This window comes from Panthera pardus, unplaced genomic scaffold (genome assembly GCF_024362965.1).
Source record: "Panthera pardus isolate Hobbes unplaced genomic scaffold, ASM2436296v1 HiC_scaffold_22, whole genome shotgun sequence".
NCBI classification, from domain to species: domain Eukaryota; kingdom Metazoa; phylum Chordata; class Mammalia; order Carnivora; family Felidae; genus Panthera; species Panthera pardus.
Genome location: NW_026526788.1, coordinates 11,734,256 through 11,759,287, shown reverse-complemented (window position 1 = coordinate 11,759,287; position 25,032 = coordinate 11,734,256). Strand labels below are relative to the sequence as shown.

General features: G+C 47.4%; 2 protein-coding genes across 7 annotated transcripts in view; one reads left to right on the top strand and one right to left on the bottom strand.

Annotated features, from left to right (window-relative positions):
* Positions 1 to 25,032, bottom strand: part of RNLS (renalase, FAD dependent amine oxidase) — a 345,523-nt gene that overhangs the window by 51,954 nt on the left and 268,537 nt on the right. For 4 of the 6 annotated variants that reach the window (XM_053910251.1, XM_053910240.1, XM_053910239.1 and 1 more), the window contains one exon: positions 6,577 to 6,948. The exons of the other annotated variants lie outside the window; for them this stretch is intronic. In XM_053910251.1, coding sequence (XP_053766226.1) covers positions 6,730 to 6,948 — 219 coding nt within the window. In that variant the 3' untranslated portion in view covers positions 6,577 to 6,729. Of the gene's footprint in view, positions 1 to 6,576; positions 6,949 to 25,032 lie in introns of those variants that run through there. 6 annotated transcript variants of the gene reach the window in all.
* Positions 16,122 to 23,848, top strand: LOC109255394 (uncharacterized). Its single transcript, XM_053910252.1, has 2 exons — positions 16,122 to 17,453; positions 21,762 to 23,848. The coding sequence occupies exons 1-2, from the start codon at positions 17,170 to 17,172 to the stop codon at positions 22,138 to 22,140; spliced, it is 663 nt and encodes a 220-aa protein (XP_053766227.1). The 5' UTR covers positions 16,122 to 17,169; the 3' UTR covers positions 22,141 to 23,848.

The window sequence follows — 25,032 nt, the reverse complement described above, 5'->3', positions numbered from 1 at the left end:
TGAATGAATGCATATTTTACTGAAACATCACCGATCGCCAGAACCATTTTGGACTCAATACCTGGAGAAAATTGGTTGGAAGCACCCACAACTTTGCAAAGATTTTGACCCTTGCAATGGAGCAACTCAAATGCCAACAAGGCCTCCCTCGCAGGTAAATAAGCGAAGCAGGTGAATGCAGAGGGTAGCAGGGGTGAGGCGGGCTGTGGTGAGTGTGTGCCCCGTCTAAAAAGGCCACCCGAATGCGGCCCTTGACACGTCATGCTGCCTGGGACTGAGGGGGTGGCTTAGTGTCCCTAGAACTTCTGCTTTTGTAGGAGAAACAAGAATCTTACTATTTTTTTAAACACGAGAAAAGCACACAGTTTTAATTCTCTTTTTTACATGCACGTGGGAGTCTTTAAAAACTTTTAATTGAAGTTGACGTACAGTATTATATTAGTTTTGTTGTTGCTTGTTTATTTGTTTCTTTTTTAGATTCCACGTATAAGTGGTGTTTGTCTTTTTCTGATTTATTTCACGCAGGGCCTAGAAAACAGTATACTAAATAGAATCTTGATTTTTATAATATCTTCTGATTTCTTTTTTTAAAAATTTTTTAAATATTTGTATATTTTTGAGAGAGAGAGAGAGAAAGAGACAGAATGCGAGCAGGGGAAGGGCAGAGAGAGAGAGAGGGAGACACAGAATCCGAAGCAGGCTCCAGGCTCTGAGCTGTCAGCACAGATCCTGACATGGGGCTCGAACTCACGAACAGTGAGATCATGACCTGAGCCCCAGTTGGACCCTCAACCGACTGAGCCACCCAGGCGCCCCTATAATCTCCCGATTTTTAAGTGTTGTCAAGTAACACAACAGTTTTAAAACTCTTGTGTGGGCCAACCCTCTGCAAACCAAACTCAACATAACCAAAGGCAGGATTCTGCCGGGGCCACTCATTCGTGTCTTCTGATTTAGAGCTCCTTGGGGATAATTCTCTGATAACTTCATTAACCCAAACTTTCATAACCTGAGCTCATTCGTCCTAAAAACGTAATTTGTGAGAGAGGCATATAAGTTTGTTAACTATTTAGACTCTTTAACGTAACAAAACAGACAATAATTTAATAGGATAATATAGTAAACTGCACTTGAATTTGTTCAGTTTGCTTTATGATGCCAACCTTGTTTGCTTTAAACGCTGCAAACTGGGGCACGTGGGTGGTTCAGTCGGTTAAGCGTCTGAATGGCTCAGGTCATGATCTCACGGTTCGTGAGTTTCAGCTCCGCTTTGGGCTCTCTGCTGTTAGCCCAAAGCCTGCTTCAGATCCTCTGTCTCCTCTGTCTCTGTTTCCTGCCTCTCTCTCTCTCTCTCTCTCCCCCTCTCAAAAATAAACATGAAAAAAGAAAGCTGCAAACCTAAAATTCACAAGAGCTTCATCTTTGGAGGACAAACTATTTTCTCCATATTTTGCAACTGATCAAATGCTCGCATGTTCAGGGAGAAGATACAGGTTGCTATCAAGTGATTCGCTCACTCTTCGAGCTCCTCATACAGATGACAGGCAGGCCGATGCCTCTAAGTTACGTAACTAAAAGAATATAAAAGGAGAGCCCTGGACAAGAAGTCTGGGTAACTGTCCTACACTCTGCCTGACACACGACGGGCACTGGGCGATGCTTGCACGAATTACACCCAAAGGAATGAGGAGTGGCCGTGAGACTTTGGGCAGTGCACTTAAGCTGTTTGTGTCCCCCAGTGTCCTTTACGTTTAAAATGAGATATTTGATGGGGCGCCTGGGCGGCTCAGTTGGTTAAGCGTCTGACTTCCGCTCAGGTCGTGATCTCCCGGTCGGTGAGTTCGAGCCCCGCGTTGGGCTCTGTGCTGACAGCTCAGAGCCTGGAGCCTGCTTCGGATTCTGTGTCCCCCTCTCTCTCTGCCCTCCCCTGCTCACGCTCTGTCTCTCTCTCTCCTTCAAAAATCAATAAACATTGGGGCGCCTGGGTGGCTCGGTTGGTTAAGCATCCGACTTCGGCTCAGGTCACGATCTCATGGTCCGTGAGTTTGAGCCCCTGCGCCGGGCTCTGTGCTGACTGCTCAGAGCCTGGAGCCTGTTTCAGATTCTGTGTCTCCCTCTCTCTGACCCTCCCCCGTTCATGCTCTGTCTCTGTCTCAAACATAAATAAACATTAAAAAAAATTAAAAAAAAATCAATATACATTAAAAATAAAATGAGATATTTGAAACAGTCATTTTACTTTTATTACCTTGGTGAACATGTCCAGCACAAAGCCCAGCATCATGATGGGCAGGCTCTTCATTTCATTCCTATGGCCCCAGCTCTAAAATTCTATAAGCAAGGGGCTCCAAATCGTAGAGAATGCATTGGCTGGTTATGCAACTACCTGATGACATCTCTGTCCTCTACTTTTGAATCAGGGGCGGGGAACGGACCGAGATCTGAAATTCATCAAAAGTCTCGGACTGCAAACCCCGGCACACGCACACCTCGTGCACACACACACACACACACGCACAAGCGGCATCTGGTTTCTGACATCTTCTTGTGACTTAGGGCAGATGCTCATGGAGCTGAAGTCCCTGGACCCCTATGTTTGAAGATTCCTTCACTCCATATTTCAGTGAAGCTTTTTCATGTGTCTGACACCAGCCAGGGAGTCTTTCTCTCTCCCTATGGAGTGCCACACCGCAGGACGTTTATCCCACACCCGAAGGGTGTCAGAGACAACTGCCCAGAAATGCTTTATTTTGCTGAACGGACCGTCTTCTTCCAAGTCTACTCATCCCTGTGCACGTCTGCAGAGACACAACTGCGGGTGACCAGTGACCAGAGAGCGGCCAGCGGGGGGGTTCCCCTGGTCAGCCCGTGGCTGGCCTCCCTCTCCATCGCGTTTCCCTTTCTTCTTTCCTGCACCCCCAGCTCCTGTCCCAGCTCTGTTCTGTCCTGTTGTACCTCCTTTCTGTCTCATCCCCTCTACCCCACACACAGCAGACCCTCTATGTGTGACACGCTCTTCAGAGGGACCTGACGAACCTCTTCTGACAGAAAGTTCGGACAGTCCTCTAAGCTGCCAATCAGAGAGTCAGATTTTGTAATAATTCCTGGAAGGAAAGCCTTTGTTTTCAGTTCTGCGTGTCCAACCGCCCACGCCACCCAGCCTTCCACAGACGCCCAGACCTTCTGTCTCTGGGGACTGGGCTCAAAGCCGGGCTTCGTGCGAAGAGGGGGGTCCCGGGCTGCGGTGGAGGGTCCGGGGACGGCAGTTTTGTGACCCCATCTTCGCCTGCCCACGTGCTCTCCTTCCTGCAGGGCTCTGGTCTTTTTGCTATGAGACTCCTTCTCTGATGTTTTAAGATGCTGTTGAGATTCCGCCCGCTGGGTCAAGGGCCCTGTCCTTAGTCCTACGAGCATTTATTTACCCCCCTGTGCTGGCCTGGGTTCCTCAGGCATCTTTCCCCCTGTCTGGACTGTAGATCCCTTGGGGCAGGACTGAGTTCAAGTCACCGTTCTGTGCTCAGCTCCTAGCCCACGACGGTGCTTGACCAGCTGGCTACTCTCACGAGAGCGTGTTTCTGTCGTGCGTGTGTGACGTGAATAACTCTGCGGGGCTACACGTCACGGGACGCAGAGCCCTGTGGCTGCGGATAATCCCTGCTGAGATCACACGAGTTAGTGGTGTTTTGGGTTTCAGTTCAGACAATAGTCACGGGGGCAGCAGAAGGGAAGGGTCTCTTCCAACACGTGGGCCCTGAACACTCACCCAAAGTCTTTGGGCCACACCGAATTTTTCTTTGGCCTTCTATAGCTTTGTCGAAGACAGAGGCAGCGTTTAGGGAAACGTCCGGGCAATGTCTCGGGGCAGCCAGCTTGAGCGAGCTCAAAAACACTTCTCTTCTCCAGACCAGGCTGCCCATGCGATTTACCCACCGCATTTTGGAGCCTCGGTCCCCGGCCAGGCCGGGGGTAGGGGGTAAGCTTCCACGATACTCTCGAAGTTGCCTCATCAGGCTTTGGCTCTAACATGACAGTGACCATCTGTCCTGCCCAATCCCTGAAAGGAACGACGGCTAAAGAGGCAGCACACTGACATTCAGGCTGGAGGGAGAGGGGCCCACACGGAGACTTCTCCCTGGTCGCCCTCACTGCATCCAGAGGTGGGAGCCGGGGACAGAGTTCCACATGGGCTCTGTCTCTATAGACGTGTTTCTATAGGATGTCCACACAGCCCTTGGAAATCGGCACCAGCTTTGCCCTGAAAAGCTCGTGGCATCCTCTCCCAATGTCCCCGCTGCCTTCTTATCACCAAAGGAGTTCACAGGTAGCCCGCTGCCCTTTCTCTGGCCTGAAATTCACTGACATTCTGTGAAAATGCGATGGGGGCTTCAGAATTCTGAGCCAGGTTTCTGCCTTTCCAGGAAGAGAGGGGCTTCGTACCCATACACTGCGAAGAACAAGAAGCTTGCCTCCAGCGCCCTTGGCACTTTTCTGCTCCTTGCCTCCTCTCCTCCAGGCCTGGATCTGTCCCCTGCGGCCTGGCCCTCAGCCAGCTGTCAACTAATCCTTGCTAAGGTGCTAGGTGGCAAAGGCTCACGGTTACTAATCCTTGCAGGAGCCTTTCCACGTTAAACAGAACTTTGTTAGTAAATCAAAGGGCATTAAAAAATCATCGCCATAGCATAAAAACAATTTCTTTATGCTCCCTATAAATCCTTACCTTTGGAAATGAATGTAGTTATGATCATAACCTATTTGCAGTATTTGGGCGGGCTTTTTTCCACAGAGAAGTACATTTCACGCATTTCTAAGTGTCCCATTCTTCCCCCTCGTGATACTTTGAAGGTAATTTCTGCAGCATCGGCCCATCTCAGCAGGAACTCCTGCCCCCAAAGCCAACAGTCCTCCCCCTCTGCCAGCCTCTGCACCAATGAAGCCAATGAAGGGAGCCTGGGTGGGGGACCTCTGGATAGCCATGACCTTGTGCCCACCTGTGCCTAACCCCCACCACAGCTGAATGAGCAGGACGAGCGCCAGATTCAAGGTGAGTCTACCTGAGCCTTTCCCCTAGACGTGCGCCATTAAAGCCACGAGAAAGGCTTATCTTGTAGCTGAACCTGCGACATGTTAGCCGAGAGGTGGGGTTTCCCGCAATTATGTGCGGAGAGAGGTGGACGGGATGGTGCCTCCGTGGGGCCCAGGTCCATTCCCACTCCCGACGTCTGTGGCACACACCTGTATTTTTCGGTTAAGCCAGCTTTGGCTCATTCTTATCTCTTGCACATAAAAGAGTCCAAACTACTTACGGTAATGCAGATAAGAGCGGCCACGCTGAACATTCGCCAGAGACTTGACTCACACTGGCTTACTTAATCCCTCCCATTACCTAAGGAGTTAGCTCAGAGATGTTGAGTAATTTTTCTAGGATAATCCACCTTAACGACTTCTGCCCTGGGATTTGAACCCTGGTCTGTCTGATGCTACTACAGTCTTTGGTCTTAACTATTTATTACCTTACGTGGGCGTAAGTAGGGGGAAGAAATCAAGGCCTTCCAGGAATAAATTTCAGCCAATCTAATCTTCAGGGGCCGAAGAGAAGACATCATGAAGTAGAAACCACGACCTGCTCAGCCCCCTGGAACAACCCCGTGTGGATGGCAACACTTCTTCACGTTCCTAGCCCCTGGCTGCCTCCACGAGCACTGCCCTCTCTCCAAAGCAAGAGAAGTGAGGTTGAGCCTGTTGCCCAAATATGTCCATAATCCGTTTGGGATTATCCAGGGCACCTCTGTAAAGGGCTCTCTTGCCAGCCACCTGTGCCTGGACCACCTTTCCTTGCTTCTAGACCGTACGTTCTTAGGCTATTCAAACTAGTGCCAGTCCGTCTACCTATAAAATGTTATTTGGCCACCGTCTACAGGCCTGTCCTAATCTTGAGCATGCAGGACAAATCAAACGCCATTTCTGCCCCCTGAGAGACCTCAGTGGCATTTGAAGATCCTCCCTCACGATACCATGCATCAATACCAGATGAGAGGCACACCGGCTCTCTCCAGAGCTCAGAGGAGGGGGTAACTAATTCTGTCCGAGGACTTTGGGAGCTATGAGATCTGGCACTAACCTAAGGAGAGGAAATTCGCAAGTTTTAGTCTACTGTGGTTAATGGTCTGTTGGGAACTCACACTGAATTGCGAGGCTGTTTCCCCCCACCCCCCGTGTTTCCCCTCAAGGATACCATGATCTCAGGAACGGACAGAATGGGTTACAAACCCCCGCGTGCACTAAGGATTGTTAGCCAGCCGTTCAGGGGTATTGCCTCAGCCAAGAGGGAGTCTCTGAGCAAAGGCCTTGCTTCGTGCTCCTCATGAACAACAGCACATCTCTTCAGAACGTCAGCCCAGTGGAGGAAAAGGATGATTTTCTGCATCCTAGAGATCTTCAAAGATGGCCACTTGGAGCCATGACTATACGCAAAGCTTATCTCCCTCCAAGATGGGCACAGGGGAAGAAAGTTGTAGCTGGACCAGAAAGGCAGCTCAGGGTGGAGAATAGAGTTTCAGAAAATTCATACAAAACGACTCCGTTGGGAATATTTTTTAATTGCAGGCAAGTGATTGGGTAGGAAAACAGTCAGCGTTCCCAGTGCAAAGACTTTCCATCCTGGTATTGATCTTGCGGCGATCCCGAAAGCCGTTTTCAGGGAAACGGTCACTCTTTCCCTTTACATAATGTTCATAAATGTGCAGGCAAAATAAATGTGTCATGGATGAAATTGCCAACCAGAATACCACCACCCGGCTGTCTCATGTGAGCTTGGTTTATGGATCCAGTGTTCTCCAGTGAGCATCGCAAATCCACATAATGTTCCCGAGTGCTAAATTTGGAGCTCTGATTTAGCTGACAGATGTTTAAAATCACATTGAGTTGGACAACTCCCTGAGGAGGACACAGCTGCAGATGTGAAAGAGAGCAAGTTATTTCCAGTTAAGGTCGGCGGGAACTCAGCCTGAAAACCTTCCATCTCCATCCGCCTTCTTCAGACAGGATGAGATGGGCGAAGGAACGTTTGCATGCTGATTCCACCCACCCTTGGCCAAACCTCACCCTCTTGTCAAACTGTTTGCCAAGATAAATGCAGAAGTTGCATCTTGGGCCAATTGTGGGTGCTCCAGTCAGCCTTCATTGAGTATAAAGGGGGCTGCCAGCCCTTCAAAAAGTGTCACAAAGCCACATTTTGGAGCCTCTCTGGTGGCATCTTAAGCTGCGAATGAGGATGATTTTGGAATCCTGTACTTGGAGATTCTTCGGATGTCAACCACTCAGGATAGGTGGAAATTCATGTGCTGAATGAGGACAGAGAGGCCATGGCTCCATTCTCCCCCCCGCAACCCCCCAGCCCTCCTCTGACATCCAAAACAGTTCCTCCTTCGTTTTTTAAAAACAACAAATTTAAAATTATCCTAGAATCTTCATAACAAAAATCACATATTTTAGACTTGTTTCAAGACTCAGACTGAAATGGATTTGTTTAAAAAAATTGTCTGTGCATTTGATGTGGGAGACTAGTGACCTTTGGTATTTTGTGTTAAAAAAAAATGTTTGATGTCTAAAATTTCCCTACTGAGCTTGTATTGTTTCTAGTCTCTTTCCATGATCTTTCCAGCCTACATCATTCCCCACATTCAAAATCAGTCCTTTATTTACTCAGCGGAGGTTTTGACATAGTCATGAGCTCATCTCGATGGCAGCTTCGAATCAATGCGAATCGCATTATGATGTCACAATTGATACGATATGAGTGTTAAGTTAAAAGATCGTAAAACGATTTTAGGACAGAGCCCGAGAGACATTTCTCGTGCAGTCAGGGGAATGGCAAGAAGGGGGCCACCGAAGGTGCACTGCATTCGCATCAGGGAGGACTGTGTGCACAGGTTCTTACACAATCCGCCTTATCATTGGTGGAAATTGATGGGCAACTGGCTAGGGTGACAGAATGGGTGTGGCTCACAATCTTCATGTAGTGTGTTGAACAGATACTACGTCCGGGGGGTGATAAACTGGGAACATGGCAAGCTCAGCCCCAGTGCCAATTAATCCCGGGAACTACTTTGCAGATGGTCAGGTTGGGAGGCCTCTAGCTGGGAAGAAGAATTCAGGCACAGGATGAATAGGAAAGGCAGAACTTGACTCTAAGGCTGGCGGGAGAATCTCAGATGGATTCCTGTGCCGCCATTTGTAAAGACTATACTTCCTGACTTCCTGGAGGAAGGACGTTTTACTACATGACTCAGTCTATGATGTTGAAGCATGGATTTCCATAGTCTGGAGTGGAAGATTATACGCCGATTCGTTCCCGCGGACAACTTCAGGAGAGTGAGGTTGGAAAACGAAAGGAGGAAGTGATGAATTTCAGAAACAGGCCTAAACTGTCTGGTTTGTTGCAACAAACACTTATTCTTTTACCGAAGAAAAATCAATACAATAATTGAATCACACGTGCATAAACACAGTCCTCCTCCTGACAGAAATTTCTATGGAGGAAGGGTCCGGAAACCAGAACTGACTAGGCAAATTCTTTGACCTCATCTCTGAGGAATCACACTATTTCTGGGAGAATAAAATGCATCAATAGGCACAGATAGTACTTTGAGAAGTTGAAAGGAGTCTGCAGTGCAAAAATGTTACTGCCGTCGTTCATGGTAAGACATAAAGGGTAATTTATAAATCTTGCTGAATGGCTGTGATTTTAATAATTCCTGTAAGAGAGTCTTTTGCTCATACATTTTCAGAGGACTTGGGACACTGAAGATAAAGGTTTAGGATTATGCATTTAGGGTTCTAGTTAATAAAATCTCATTTGACTTTTGGAAAGAACCATCTTTTAAAGTCCATTTTGAACCCTGACCCCACCACTCACTTGTTCTGATAACTCTGGGAAAACTAGTTAATTTCTCTGAGCCTCCATGGCTATACACAGAGGATGTCATAATGCCTTCCTCCTCGGGCTATAGTGAGAAATACATAATATGATAAATGTTCACTGTCGAACCCTTCTATGCACGGAAATCATGGCCACTCACTTCACTGGGAGGTCTCTAAGCAAAGCGCAATTTTTATCGGATGATCACAAATGTTCGTTCTTTTGTGCCAACGGACACACCGACGTAATGGGGAAACGATAAACTCAAATCTGCAAAGTGAATTAAGGCAATGGTTAGGAACAAATCCCAGGCCTAAGATCCGGCCATTAGGTCGTAATGGAAACCATCCGACGAAATTCTGTAGATGTTCTCTTGCCTTAGGAGTGTTTGGGCTTGTGACGTCTGGATGTCCGAAAAGACGGGCTCACCTTCTCACCCGAGACCCAGGGATCCTTGGCATAAAGATCATGAGGAAGTGGGGAAAGAAGAGCGGAGTTTATGGAGCTCTGCTACTGATGAGCGCACATCCCTCAAGCTAAAGAGCATTTTGGACACCCCAGTTTCTCCTGGACGTTCATCCTGTGGACTTTGTTCGTTTTCTAATTCTAAACACAAAGCTAACAGTAGACAATGTCCTCACGTAATGGTTCCTTCCTACTTAGCATTAAAGTATGGTGTGGGACGTACCACATTAATCATCAGCTACGAAAGGACTGGTTTGGAAAAGTACCCGGGAGGGGGCTGAGAACACCTAGCTGGGAATCACATCGGTGGGTCTCACCTTGCGACCAGTTGGTAAAGTGAAGGTACGAAGACAGAGGAAAGAGGGGTTGCTAAAGACCCCCACCTCTAGCCGAGTGAGCAAAATGATCCCCATTTCCAACTTGGCAGAAGCCATCCCATCAATATATTTATAGGACATTAATTATAATTTTAATTGGGGCTGGAAAAAGGGGGTAGCTGCACAAATGAAAAGGAAATATATTACCTACCATCACCGCGGGGAGTAACCTCCAGTGCCGAGCCTGACACCCTTCCTCAACTTAAATGGGCTTTAAGGATATTTGCTTATGGGTGCCAAGGCTTTTCAAAAGAAAGTCCTACTTGGAAACAGTTTACACGACTGTCCCTGGGAACCAGGTGAATGAATTATGGCCTACCTGCACAACAGTCTCCACCTGTAAACTGAGTAAGGAAAATCTCTATACCTGTATTTATAGCTACCAACCGAGTACGTTCTGAAATGAAAACCCAGCTCCCTCACTGTGTGTGGCGTATGCTAATTTTTCCCCAGGTGTATGAAGAATAAAACCGGAGGCACGGAATGTATACAGGACGAGGCAGAAATTTAAGTTGGAATTTTCAGAAGAGCAAGATTGATCGGGGCCGAGAGGAGGGGGTACTAAATATCTAATCGTACCCGAATCCTTGGCTCCGAGGTTAAAAGAACACATCCTCTGTGCCCGCTTCACGTCATAATTCTTCGATCAACAAATCACTCAAAAGAACAGGAACTGGGAAGATGAGCGAACTTGGGTTGGTTTCCTTGGGTATCGCAGGCATTTCCTCATGATACCATTCTGATTTTTTCTTTCATCCAAGATCAGCAGATCGGCAGGTGTTAGTGAGGGCTGGCTTAAGACTTCTCTTCGCCAAATGCCTATCATATTGGGCAACTGTGCTAAGGGCTTTATAAACATGAGCTCATGCAAGTATATAACCCACGCAGTAGCTCTATGAAGGTAGCTGTTCTTTGCCCATTTTCCAGATGATAAAACTAAGACTCCAAGAGGTGAAATGATGTGACCGTGATCATAGAACAAGGCAGAGTTTGGACTGAAACTCATTTGGCTTTATAAATCTTTGACTGACTGATATTAATGGTAATTCCTGTAAGAGAGTCCTTTGCTCATATCTTAGCTCATACTAACCCGACTCCTGGAGAGCACTGTGCTTTTCAGGCCTCCATGGAAGGGTCCTCGGGCTGATTAAGACAAACAGCAGTGCTTTCCTTAGCCTTGGTACTTTACCAATCCACTGATACCACTAGAAAAGAGAATTGCCTTTTTGTTTTGTTTTGTTTTGTTTTTCCTCTTTAAAACGAAAATCTTTGGGGCGCCTGGGTGGCTCATTCGTTTGAAGGTCTGACTTTGGCGCAGGTCATGATCTCACAGTTCATGAGCTCGAGCCCCGCATTGGACTCACTGCGGTCAGGGCAGAGCCCGCTTAGGGTCCTCTGTCCCCCCTCTCTCTCTAGCCCCTCCCATGCTCACGCTCTCTCTCTCTCTCTCTCTCTCAAAAATAGACAAACATTAAAAACACATAAATACAAATGAACATTTCTTTAAGGAAGTCAGAGCAGACCTTAAGGGCATCGTGCTGAGATAAGTCAGATGGACAAAGACAAATAGTGTATGATATCACTTACGTCAGACACAAGCGTTTGTGCTTGACATTAATGAAAGATACTACGTTTGCTTAGCAGAAAGTAAGAAAGAACTTTTAATGACTTTAAAAAGCCTTACTGCAGAACAAACACACCAACGGCACATTCTTTATTGCTTTCTAGGAAAAAATACTGTATGCGTATGTGCCTGCCGAGAGCAATCGCCTACAGTTCAGATAGAATTAGGGAACGGATAATTCGGAGGATACCGGAAGGAGTTAGAGAAGAATTTGCCTAGATATGCTGCAGTAGTGAACATGAAATTCAGTGATTTAAGACAACAGAGATTTATTTCTCACCCCTACTATATGTCCAACGTGGGTCAGCAGAGGTGAGGGAAGCTTCACCACTGGATGACATTGCCTGCTCAGGACCAGGCTGTAGGGTCCACCCGAGCAGGGGAAAGGGTACCTGCTCTCAGATGATGATACACGGAGGTGATGGAGATCGCTTCTGCTTAAATTTCATTGGTCAAAGTGAGTCACGTGGCCACAGCTAACTTCGAGAGCAAGAAATCTTGGTGAACCCTGGTAATGTGTACCCCTACCGTGCTTTCCCCTTAGGCTTATTGTAGGGATTAAATGTTAATTATGATTGTTACCATTTTTTTTTTCAGTATTCGCTAAGAGGCGAGGCATTAGATGATTACAAAAATGAGCAGCATCGGACGTCTGACTTTGGTCAGTTCAGAGTTTAATGGAAGGAACAAAATTAAACCAAGAGCCCAAACACAATGGGGTAAGCGTCCCACCCCCAGACAGCTGTGCAGTGAGAAAAGAGAATAGGGATCGGATGAATCCCTTGTGGATGAGCAGGTGGGGCATGAGGGGTCCTCATGGGAAGCTGCCCTGTGAAGGTCATGCTTCGGAGTTTTGACAGATGAGGGATCTCAGATGGTGAACAATAAGAAAGGCCACCCAGATGGAGGTAAGAGCCTATAGAAAGGCTCAGATCCAGGAGAACTGCCCTGGCCTGAACGTTTGTGTCCCCCTCCCCACATGCATGTATTGGAATCTAATCCTCAGTGGGATGATTTTTGGAGGTAGGGGGCCTTTGGGAGGTAATTGGGTCATGAATGGGATCCGTGCCCTTCTAAGATGGGTCCAGAGAGCTCTGCTCTTGCCACCGCATGAGGAAACAACAAGGAGCCAGCATTTTGCAACCTGCAAGAGGCTTTCAGCAGACCCCAACGATGCAGGCACCCTGGTCTCAGACTGTCTGCCCCCAGAACTGTGGGGAATACAGTCTGTTCTGCTTGTTTATAAGACACCAGTTCGTGGTATCGTTATAGTGCCCGAGCTAAGACAAGAGTGCACAGTAAGTATTTTCTTGGAAATCTATGGAAGATGATGGTAGGGGAGTAGGCAGGGCCCAGACCAAGGGAGACCTTGTATGTCTATGTCATAGACAGCAGTTCTTTTTTTAAGTGTATTTTTATTTATTTTGAGGGAGAGATAGAGAGCCATCAGGAGAGGGGCAGAGAGAGAGGGAGAGAGAATCTCAGGCAGGTTCCGCACTGTCCGTGCAGAGCCAACCTGGGGCTTGAACTGACGAACTGTGAGGTCATGACCCGAGCTGAAATCAAGAGTCAGACACTTAACCACCGGAGCCACCCAGGCGCCCCGACAGCTTTTGTTTTTAATTGCAGGATTACTGGTGTTGTGCACATAGTCTATGTTAGCCACGGAACAGCATGGTGCAGTGCAAAGCCCTCTATCCGAGTCCCTTCGGTGTTCAATTAGTTGTCAAATGAAGGGTGCTCATTAGCTCTGTGACCTTTGATATCTCAGGGTCCCACAACCCTGATCGGTAAATGAAAGGTTTGAGGCAGGTAAATTTTGAAGTTCTTTCAAACACTGAAGTTTAAGGACTATGACTCAGATATGCATTCTCCAGGGTGCCTCAGCCCCAGGAAGACGGCCAGGCCAGTTGACCAGATAATCTTACACACACACACACACACACACACACACGGTTTCAGCACACCTTTCTGGTACAGGCAATTCAGTAATAACTACAAAAAGTATAACATTTATGAGAAGCATTTAGATTTAGGCCTTGCCAAGCTTATTCTTTGGGCTTCAAAATCTGGAATCCATGGCGGGGGGTGGGGGGAAGTATTTCCTATCATGAAATCACACATTTTCAAGGCCTTCTATATCTCAGAATTGCTGATTTGAATTACACTGTGGTTCCTGCACTATTCACGGGTGCCAAAAAAGGATTCTGACCCGAGGATTAAGTCTGTGGCTAACAGAACATCTAGCATTGATCCTTGATACTTGTCAAGACCTTGTAATTATCACACTTTATTCTGGGCCCTATGAAGTTTTCTCCGGTTCTTGTCTGATTTGCCCTGGCTGCTTGAAGCGCTGTGGGGCTTTGGTGAAGAATGCACATTTCAGAGACAAACTGTTTAATTTCTCAGGGCCCCAGTTGCCTCCTCTGAGAAGGGAGAATGATACAAAGTTTTTTAAGAGGCAGCCAGACCCTGTCAGAATGGCTAAAAGTAACAACTCAGGCAACAGCAGCCTTTGGCGAGGATGTGGAGAAGGGGGAACCCTTTCGCACTGTTTGTGGGAATGCAAACTGGTGCAGCCACTTTGGAAAACAGTGGGGACGTTCCTCAAAACATTAAAAATAGAACTACGCCAGCACCCAGCAGTTGCACAACTAGGTATTTATCCAAAGGATATAAAAAGGCTTATTCCAAGGGGCACATGCACCCCCACGTTTATAGAAGCACTATCAACAATAGCCCAAGTATGGAAAGAGCCCAAATGTCCATCGATGGATGAATGGATAAAGAAGATGTGGTATATATATATATATATATATATATATATCATGAGGGAAGGATGAACATGAGGGAAGGAAAGCAAAAATAATATAAAAACAGGGAGGAAGAAAAAACATAAGAGACTCTTAAATACGGAGAACAAACTGAGGGTTGCCAGTGGGGTGTTGGGTGGGGGGACGGGCTAAATGGACAAGGGGCAACAACACTCGTTGGGATGACCACTGGGTGTTATATGTAGAATCCTTATTGCACTAGATGCTAACTAACTTGGATATAAATTAAAAAATAAATAAATGAAAGAAAAAAAATCGGCAGAGTGAAAAAAGCTTAAAGCCTCAGAGCAATGCCTGATGCTCATGGTAATGTTAGCTATAGTTACTATTAAGAAGTTGGGTTAAGGAACATGAAGAGAATATGAGTTCGAGCAGGTGGGGTAGGAGTCGGGTGCAGAAAAATCACATGGTGGTTGGAGCGGGGGAGGGTGCGGTGCTCAACGTCTCTGAATGCCTAGAACACCTTTGTTCATCAAAGTAAATGCTAAAATCCCAAACCAGCCAGGTTTTCGTATATATGGATTTGAAGAATCGTTATTATTCTTTCTACTAACACTGTTGGCAATAATATTATCCCAATCAAAAGTGGATTTACTGGTAAGCTAATGAAGCTTAAGTTTTAGTCTTTCCCCATTTGGGAGAACCCCTTCTAAATTTATTTTCATATGTATTTTTTTTAAAGAGAGCTTTCCACCACAAAAGCTATAAGCTTCGGCACCACCGCTCTCCCCACCCCCCGCCCCCGCCCCAGCCCCAGCTGGATCTGCCCGGATCGCAGTGACTGGGTCAGAGGGAAGGATGGGTAGGGTACCAGGTACAAGTCAGAATGTCTGAGTTCAGGCCTCAGCTCAGCCTTTTGCTGCCCGGGTTACTGTAAGCAAATTACTTTCACACCCTGCACAGTTAGTACGAGTGGTTATAACCGGCTGATCTTTCCCTTTTGAGAAAGAAGAGGGTCTTGGGTTGTTCGCAGGTGATCTGAGGAATTCTTCAGTCGCCCCTTTAAGACTAGCGTCACACATTACTGTGTGTGTGGGATTCTTTGAATCCCTTTGCCTTCATCTCCCCAGCGGCTGGCGGCTGGTGCTGGAGAAATTCGCATAGTAAACGTCCTGAAAATTAGAGAAATGATTGTCATTTCTGGGGTTTTCTTATATGGGGTACTCTATTGCCAGAAGATGGGCTGGTAAAACTTGGTTTGCATAGGTAAATTCTGAATGCTATTTATTCATTCATTCATTCATTCATTCATTTGTTCATTTATTTATTTATTTAACCAGGCTGAGGACCCAGGTATCTGTGAGTCATGAGAGCCCTTGGATAGGCAGGCAAGTCACTTCCCAGGAAAGCTCACCCTCTCTAAGCTTCCCCGCAGGCTCCCTTGAGAAGGTGAATGCCGGATTTGTAGCAGGTTTATGCACAAAGACCCATGAAGAAAGAAACACAGGGCAGAGGAAAAGAACGCTCGAGGCTGTGTCCTCCAGAGCTTTGAACCTCAAATGGTAATGTCTGGGTCACCGAGGAGGCTGCTCCCAAAATAACTCCCCTGATTTCTGGCCAAAACAGAGGACTTTTCTCCCTCTACGATTAACGCAGAATGTTGGATGCCCAGCCGTCCCAGAATGCTTTGCACTCTTGGCATTTCTAATTCCATTCCTTTTTAGAGTGGTGGAATATTCTCTTTCAATCAGGCCAGCAGCCTAGAAGTTGGGGGTGAGGCTTGATCTCCCAGACAGAAAGATGCTATTCTGGTCTTACCAGGGTTTCATCACGTCACAGTTCAGACCCCAGCTTTCAAGGCAATCTTGTTTCTTTTAAACACACACGCACAGCTCCGTGACAAACGACTTCCACTTTAAGAATACCCACAATGCCATGTGTGCTGCTGGAGGAAGGCAGCTGGCCAGTGGCCAGGTGCTGCCCTGAGCAGAGCGGGGGCACAAGAGCTGGGCCGTTTCTGCCTGAGTCACCCCTTGCTCGCTCGGCTGATCTTTGCTCTGGTGCTCAAAGGGCCGGCCTGACACACGCTCAAGGTTGCATGCTCTGGCTCTTCCTACCTCCTGCTCCTTCTTTTCTTCTCGCACGGATGCCAGCCCTGCATCACTGTCTGGAAGCTCTCCCACCGGCATCTCACGGCCTGCTTTTCAGAACGCCAAACTGATCCACCACAAGTTCTATTTTTAATGAATTACAAATCTCACAGAGCGAAAACCCCGACAGTTTGGCAGATAGTTGAGGATACGCTGCTGCAAAGCCAAGAAGCGCCAGAGCAATGCTATGTTGGGTGCAGGGGTTGGGTTCCTGGAGGAAAACACGAGTGGTGTCTACTCCACACCTAAGTAGGAAGAGCATGTAACCTACAAACTGTAGAAATCTGAACAGTACGGTCAGACCCTCGCATTTTGGCTTTGAGCACGTTTAAAAAAAGATGATACCATACGCAAAAATCAATTCACAGTGCATGAAAGACCTAAACGTGAGACCGGAAACCATCAAAATCCTACAGAAGAAAACAGGCAGCAACTTCCTGCTGCAGCAATTTCTCACCAGGCACGTCTCCAGAGGCAAGGGAAACAAAAGCAAGAACGAACTATCGGGACCTCGTCAAGAGAAAAAGCTTCTGCACAGCGAAGGAAACGATCGACAGAACTAAAAGGCAGCCGACAGAATGGGAGAAGATATTTGCAGAATGACATATCGGATAAAGGGTTAGTATCCCAAATCTATGAAGACCTTATTAAACTCATCCCCCCCCCAAACAAATAATTCAGTCAAGAAATGGGTAGAAGACAAGCATAGACACCTTTCCAAAGAAGGCATCCACATGGCAAACAGACACATGAAAAGATGTTGAGCATCACTCATCATCAGGGAAAAACAAATCAAAACCACGATGAGATACCACCTCGCACCTGTCAGAATGGCTAAAATTAACAAGTCAGGAAACAACAGATGTTGGCAAGGATGCAGACAAAGGGAAACCCTTTCGCACTGTGGTGGGAATGCAAACTGGTGCAGCCACTCCGAAAAATAGTGTGGGAGTTCCTAAAAAAATTAAAAATAGAACTACCCTACCACCCAGCGATTGCACTGGTAGGTATTTATCCAAAGGATACAAAAATGTTTATTCAAAGGGGCACGTGCATCCCAATGTTTATAGCAGCGCTATCGACAAGAGCCAAATTATGGAAAGTGCCCAAATGCCCATCGACAGATGAATGGATTGAGAAGATATGGTATGTACACACACACACACACACAAATGAAATCTTGCTATTTGCAACAACATGGATGGAACTAGAATATATTATGGTAAGCAAAATAGAAGAGAAGGATAAGGAAAATAGAAGAGAAGGATAAATATCATATGATTTTACTCATGTGGAATTCAAGAAACACAAACAGATGAACACGGGGGAAGGGAAGGAAACACAGGATATCAACAGAGAGGGAGGCAAACCAAAAGAGACTCTTAAATACAGAGAACAAACTGAGGGCTGCTAGAGGGGAGGTGGGTGGGGGATGGGCTGACTGGGGGATGAGCGTTAAGGAGGGCACTTGGGATGAGCCCTGGGTGTCGTACGTAAGTGATGAATCACTGGGTTCTACTCCGGAGACCGATACTACACTGTATGTTAACTAACTTGAGTTTAAATATATAAATTAAAAAAAAATGTTTTAAATTAATTCATTAGTTAATTAAATGAATAAAAACTAAAGTCTTTTCAAAAAAAGAAAAAGAAAAAAAAGATGACCAATGATGGAAAGGAGGCCTGAGAAGAAATGGGGAAGAAAAGGGACGTAGGGACACCTGGGGGGGCTCAGCTGATTAAGGGTCTGACTCTTGATTTCAGCTCAGGTCATGATCTCATGGTTCATGAGATCGAGCCCCATGTCAGGCTCTGTGCTGAGTGTGGAGCCTGCTTGGGATTCTCTCTCTCTGTGTCTCTCTGCCCTTCCCCTGCTTGCGCTCTCTCTCTCTATCTCAAAGTAAATGAGTATTAAAAAAAAGAAGAAGAAAAGGAAATAGACAATCCGGATGTGCAGACTGGAAAGGGCATACGTGATCCAATAACCTCACAAGGGGCTCGAGGCCACACCCGCAAAGGATGAGAGTGGCCACGGCTGGACTATTCTCAGAGAAACTTGTATCTTAAACATCTTGGGAAGGACACCAAATTCTATGGGCTGACAACCAAAAGGGGAAACTTTGGGGTAAGACTTGCTCGTAAGCAGAAAACGTTCCGTGAACGGTGGGCGGTGGGATGCCTTAAGGATGACGCCATGTTTTATCAAGGGCTTTTCGTAGGCTTGTAAACTTTATTTTTATTTCTCTATTAAAGCAACACTCATTACATCTCTTCTCATATCTGCCTCCAGTTCTGGGTTGGATTATCTCGGTACCTAACTCTACGCTTGAGGGTTTCTCAATGGAAGCGCTACTGACACGTAGATGAGACCAACCTTTGTTGGGCAGGAGAGTCCTGCACCTTTCAGACCGTTGAACATCTGTGGCCCGTGTCCACTAAATTCCAGGTGCGTCCCCACCAACCAGTCCCTGGGACAACCAGAGAGCATTCCATATATTTCCAGATGCCCTCCCCTACCACGTTCGGTTGAGAAAAAGAGCCCTTCTGTTCTTAGCGTCTACACAGTGCCTACCACATAATGGCTGGGCATGGCTATGGCATTAGGCCCACGGGGGCTTAAATTCCATCTCTGTCACTTTCAAGCTAGTCTGACATTAGTCACCTCAGTTTTCTTACCTGTAAAATGGAGAGAAGAGTACCAATGAGACGATGTGTGGAAAGCTGTAGGTGGAGGGCCTACAGGGACCACTACAATTACTACAGTATTGTTAGTGGCCTTAACCTATAGAAACCAGAAGCAGCAGACTCTTCCTTTCCGGGAGTGGCTCCATAATCATTGCATCAACTAGAACTCGTTCTGTCACAAGTGACTTAAATAAGCGAGCTCAGGTTGGCTGAAGCCAAACAAGAAGTTACGGATTCTAGCAGCTATCCCATCTGTCCCCGGGGCTTAGCACGCAGGCCCCTCCAGACGCTGCGGGCTCGGGATAGGAAAAGCAAGGGCAACCAAGCAAAGTCTTTGGAAGGAAAGACAGTACATGTCAGAGAGATAACTACCAAAGGTTCACTGGAGTGCGAATTGTTGGGAGTCTACAATCACAGATGAGTGAAATTCAGGAAGGCCTATCCTCTTTGGGGAAAAAGCAATCTAGTGCAAACTGCAGGTGAATCCGATATATCAGACTTCTTTGGACACTTTAAAAAATATTTGGTAACCGTGAGATTGAATAAAATGTTTTCGTGCCCAAGACTCTAGTTTGGCATTCACAAAAGACGGACGTGAATCGACAGTTCTCTGAATAAAGAAGTATTTACCAGGGACTCCTGAGAACAGTTTCTCTGTATGTAACTAGGATTAGTCTACTAAACTAAGGTCGCGTGCTTGAAAGCGTTTTATTAGTTCTTTTTTGTCCCTCGGTTTCCTATTTTTTCACTGCTTGTTGGATGCTGTGGCAGAAAACCAAAGGGACAGTGACATTGGCCAAGTCTCAGTTGTCATTCTCCAACCCCAAACCAGGGCCCGGCCTAGCTCACTCCTAGAGGGGGTGTGAGCTGCGGCAGGGGACCCAGGGTTCCATGGGTCAGATGCACTGTTTGGATGCACTTGTCCCGCAGCGGGCCAAGGACAGAAGCCACGAACGTCTGAGGGGCGTTCCCAACAGTCACAGTGTTCCCGAACCAGGCCGCGAGGTCCTGAGAAGTCCCCCTTATCGGTGGTGGCTTCCACTGTCCTTTGAGGGGCCCCGAGGGGAACCCAGGAAGGCCTGTTTCAACCCCAAGAGTCGCTCCTCCCGTAAGTGGCTGACTTGTTTACATGACGAACAGAAATTGTTTGAATTGCGTCCTAAAGCAAACTTTGAAATCGCTTACCTCACCGGACTCCTTCATGCTTCTGAAGGTGCAGGGCTGAGATGAGGCCCCTACGCCGGCTGAGGACAGAGGCCTTCCAAACTCTGAGGCCATTTTTAGATTCTGGGACCCAGATGACCTCTTTGACGAGACGGGAGAGGAGTACGACATGACGTCTGTTTCTACATATAGAATCCCTCTCACCCTGGGTACTCCTTGCTATGTCTGTCCCTCACAGATGCAAATTGGACCCATCGGACCCCTCCCGTGGTCAGGGTCTCCTTTCTATCCCGCGGAGGGTCCCGTTTTGTCTTCGGGCCTCCCCCCACCGCTTTGCTCTGAGGATGGAGCGGCCTTTGCCTCAGTCTTCAGGTCAGGCACTTTAAGGGCAACTTAGAGGCCAACCTTGTTTGTCAGATACGGGTCCCCTTCAGCCTCACTTGCCTGTCTTGGGCCTCAGGGGTTCCTAAACGGGAAGTGGGGACCAGGAGTCTCTCCCCTGTGTGCTGTGACACTGTCTTGAGAGGGGAGCCCGTGCACTGATCTGCCTCGCCCCCGCCCCGGCCCCCCGTGAGTCTGGTTCTGCCCAGCATCCTCTGAGGCATCCTCGCAGTGCCCGTCCTACAGCAGACACTCTGGAATGTTTGCTGATTTAACCCACCACCCGAATCTACGGGCCGGAGAGGGCCTCGTGACATCCTGCCAGTTCATTTTTTGCCAGTCGGTGAGAGACCACATTTTTGAAATACTCACGTCTCACCACTGGATGACCATCCCAGATCCCAAGCAAACACCTTTCTGGATGACCCCAGCGGAACCCCAGGAATGAGCTCACTTCCCAGAAGGGTTTCTCCACCTAAACATCAAATCCTTGCTTCGGGGAAGCAAACAAGAAATTCCCTTGGAATGTCTCTCCTCGAGCTGCTCGAAAGCCAGGCTTCTGCGTGCTGAGATGCCTTCCGCGCCGCTCGCCCATAAACTCCTCTTGGCGGGCTGGTGGCCCGTGTGATAGTCTGAGGTCTAGCAAAGACTCAGCTCTAAGAGGCCACCGAGAGGTCACGGTCTCAACGATTTCCTCTGTTACTTATCTCTGGCTTGCGGTGTGGGAGCCTGCCTTTGATAGAAGGCATTTCTACCACAACGGCACCAAATCAAGCATTTCAGTGCTTTGCTTTTTTTTTTTTTTTTTTACGTTTATTTATTTTTGAGACAGAGAGAGACAGAGCATGAATGGGGGAGGGGCAGAGAGAGAGGGAGACACAGAATCCGAAACAGGCTCCAGGCTCTGAGCTGTCAGCACAGAGCCCGACGCGGGGCTCGAACTCACGGACCGCGAGATCATGACCTGAGCCGAAGTCGGACGCCCAACCGACTGAGCCACCCAGGCGCCCCTCGGTGCTTTGCTTTGAGGTGGAGAAGGGACGGCTTCTCGTGCTGCGTCGTGTCACCGAGTAAATCGGGGAGTATCTCACTCTGCCCTGTTCGGCTGAGCAAATTCATTTCTGCGGCTTCCCTGGAGGCGCTTCCCAGACTCAGGGCCGGAAAGGAACCATCTCGGCGAGGTCGACGGTTTTTCTTTGAGTAACTCCGTTTTCCGTTCTCTAGGAGGCACTCGTTCGGCCCGAGATGGAGAGCAAAGCATTTCTCAGGCCTCCGGGGCGCGTCTCTGCTTCCCAACCCGGTTCGCGACTCCCCCACCACTGCCCTGATGCGACCCAGGGCCTCCGCCGGCCGAGGCAGTCTTCGGATGCCTCTTCTTGGCGACAGCGGGTCTTTGTGCAGTGCACGTGTCAACGGCAGGATCATCCCCCGCGTCTGGTCAGCTCAGCAGGCTCTTGGGTTCCCAGAGCCCCGGGGAGGATTTCTCAAGCTCGTGTCATGTGGGTTTTTGCACCCCATCCTGTTGCGTTCTGAGTTCAGACGACTGCTGTCTCTCCTCTGGGTCGGACAAGCAGGGCTTGCGTCTGACTGTGATCCGACGTGAGGGGCCCGAATCAAACACCCGGCACCGTGGCCCGGGAAATTGGTCGCACGCATTATGCGCTCTGTTCTTGTTCCATCGAAAAGCATCCCAGCCAAAGGAAACGTTCGGTCCCTTTCTGTCCGACGCTCCACCTCTGCCCCAGGGTGCTGGGACAGAGACGTGCTGAGCGGGGCGGTGTCCATCACAGGAAATGACAGCACACGGGCTGGAGACGCGGCCACCTGTGGGACAGGACAGCTCCGGGCCCTGCCACAAGACCGGGCAGTGCCCAGTGACGAGGGTGTGCCCCGGGGAGTCACATTCCCGCAACAGCCTGCCCCTTCTCAGGGCGGTCGACGCGTCCCAGCCTCTTAACCCCGTCCAGGTCTGGACAAAGGGAGAGCTGCGGGGACAGGGGCAACGGAGGACAAGGGCAGGGATATATTTCACGGGCCATAGTTTATGGCAGTGCTTTCCTATACGAAACCTGGTTTACATGGTGACCGAGGGCACTGAAGCCAACGCATTACGCAATAATGGCCACTCTTCGCCATGTGTCAGCATTCTTGATCTTTTTTTCTCTTTCTGTTATTTTAATTAAAAAAAAAAAACAAACCTTTTTGGCTCATGAAATTGCAATTGCGAACCACTTCTGAAACAAAGCCCATATTTTGAAAAGCAACACTGCCTGAGTGTATGTGGAACCTTCCTGTGATCCGGGTCCCTGGGCCCTTCTCCAGGGATTCTAACTCCGTCTCAGGGCCCCGAATCTGCATTTTGTGTTAGCCTCGCTCGGATAGGACGGTGGTGAGGGCAGGACATGGCTTTGATCTCCCATCTTTCCCAAGTGTTCTGAATGCAGAGCCAGGTACAGAATAGTCCCTTGACTGATGTTGGTTGAATAAAAGAGCGATGGAAAAGCAGGCATGGCCTGGTGATTTCGATCCACGTCCTAGAGGTCACTACTGTGTTCGATATGTCTCCTAATCCTCTTCTTTGTGGGGTCACATTTTATTGGACCATAATTTCAAGCTTACAGAAACGAGGCAAAAAGAGGACAAAGATGTCCATGTATCTTCCGCCTAATTTTCTAGTTTAGCCACTTTTCTTTTCCTTCACCCTCCCTTTGATCCGTCCGTCTAGCTATCTTTCACCTGTCCGCCAATCCTCCATCACGTATCAGTGTAGCTATGCATCTATCAACCCATCTACGCACCTATCATCTATCTGCTTATCTACTGTTTTTTTCTTCCGAACGGTCTGAGAGTTCATGGTGAACAAAACGCCCCTTAATTGCTAAATATTCACTATGGACTATCTAAGAACAAGGACATTCTCTCATGCAGGTTACAGTGTGAGGGCCTCTAGACCGGAGGCCTAATGCCTTATAACTGGAGAGTGGGCAATGCTGATCTTCGGGTGACTTCAGCCTCCCTCCCAACCCCCTCCAGCACAGCCCCCCTCATTGTATCTGTATTACTGCCTTGGATTTTATAATGCAAACAGTCAGATGATCTCTAGACTTCTGAGCCTCAGAATTGCTTTGAGATCCCACGTGGAAGCAGCCTTACGTCTTCTAATCTGGGGATTCTCAAGTGCAGAAATTCTCTGACTGCCCTTGAACGCCCTGGGGAAATTCAAAGCAAATGCAAATTTCCAGACCTCAGCCCTGAGAGCTCCAGTTCAGATGGATGGAGGTTTGTGCCCCAGGAAGCTGCATTCTACCCCCGCCCCCTCCTTTGTAAAAAAAAATAATTAAATAAAAGAATGAAGATCGAAATGTCTTCTGGTCTGAATGTTACCTATTTTGGGCTTTCTCTCTTAGCAGCGTATCATAAGAATTATTCCAGGTAGGCACATTTTCAAGTGACTGCATTAAATGCCACTGCTTTGATCTATTGGAATTTATTAAGTCACTTCCAATCAGTGTTTACTTGGGTTGTTTCCAGTTTTTCACTATTATAAGTAATGCTGGAAATACACATATTGCCAACAAATCAATGTCTACATCCCTGATTATTCCTTGAAGCCAGATTCTTAGAAGCATGATTACTGAGTCAAAAAACATGCTTAAGAAACCACATTTGATACATGCTTCCAGCTCACTATGTGGAGAGGCTGTGACAATTTTAACTTCTGTTAGTTTTGATCTCCTTTTAGAATTTAGTAATTTTTAAAAAGATGCCACTTTGCATTTCACTGTGGTTTTTAACCTGCATGCTTTTGTTTACCCATGAAGCAGAACATGATTTTATATGTGTGTATGTATATGTGTGTGTGTGTGTGTGTATACACACGTATATATACACATATATTTGCATATCAAGTATTTACACACACGTACATTTATATATATGTGTACATAGACGTGTATATATTTTTATCACTTACTAGGCAAAACATAGTTATATATATTTATATGTGTGCGTATTTTGTTCCTCTTTTTTTTTTTTTGGCCATTTCTGTGAAATTGGCTATTAAGTAGAAAAGAACTATAATGAGTCTATTTTTCTGCTGTAGAGAGATGGTGTCATTCTCATAGATTTGTAAACATCCTTCTCCCCCTTTTATTTTTTTATTTTTTTTTAATTTTTTTTTTTTAACGTTTATTTATTTTTGAGACAGAGAGAGACACAGCATGAATGGGGGAGGGGCAGAGAGAGAGGGAAACACAGAATCAGAAGCAGGCTCCAGGCTCTGAGCCATCAGCCCAGAGCCCGACGCGGGGCTCGAACTCACGGACCGCGAGATAGTGACCCGAGCTGAAGTCGGACGCTTAACCGACTGAGCCACCCAGGCGCCCCATCTTCTCCCCCTTTTATAAGAAATATCCATTCTTTCCTTTCCTTTTTTAAAGACTTGTGGTAAGATACACACACCATAAGAGGGACCGTTTTTAAGAGTACAGTTCTG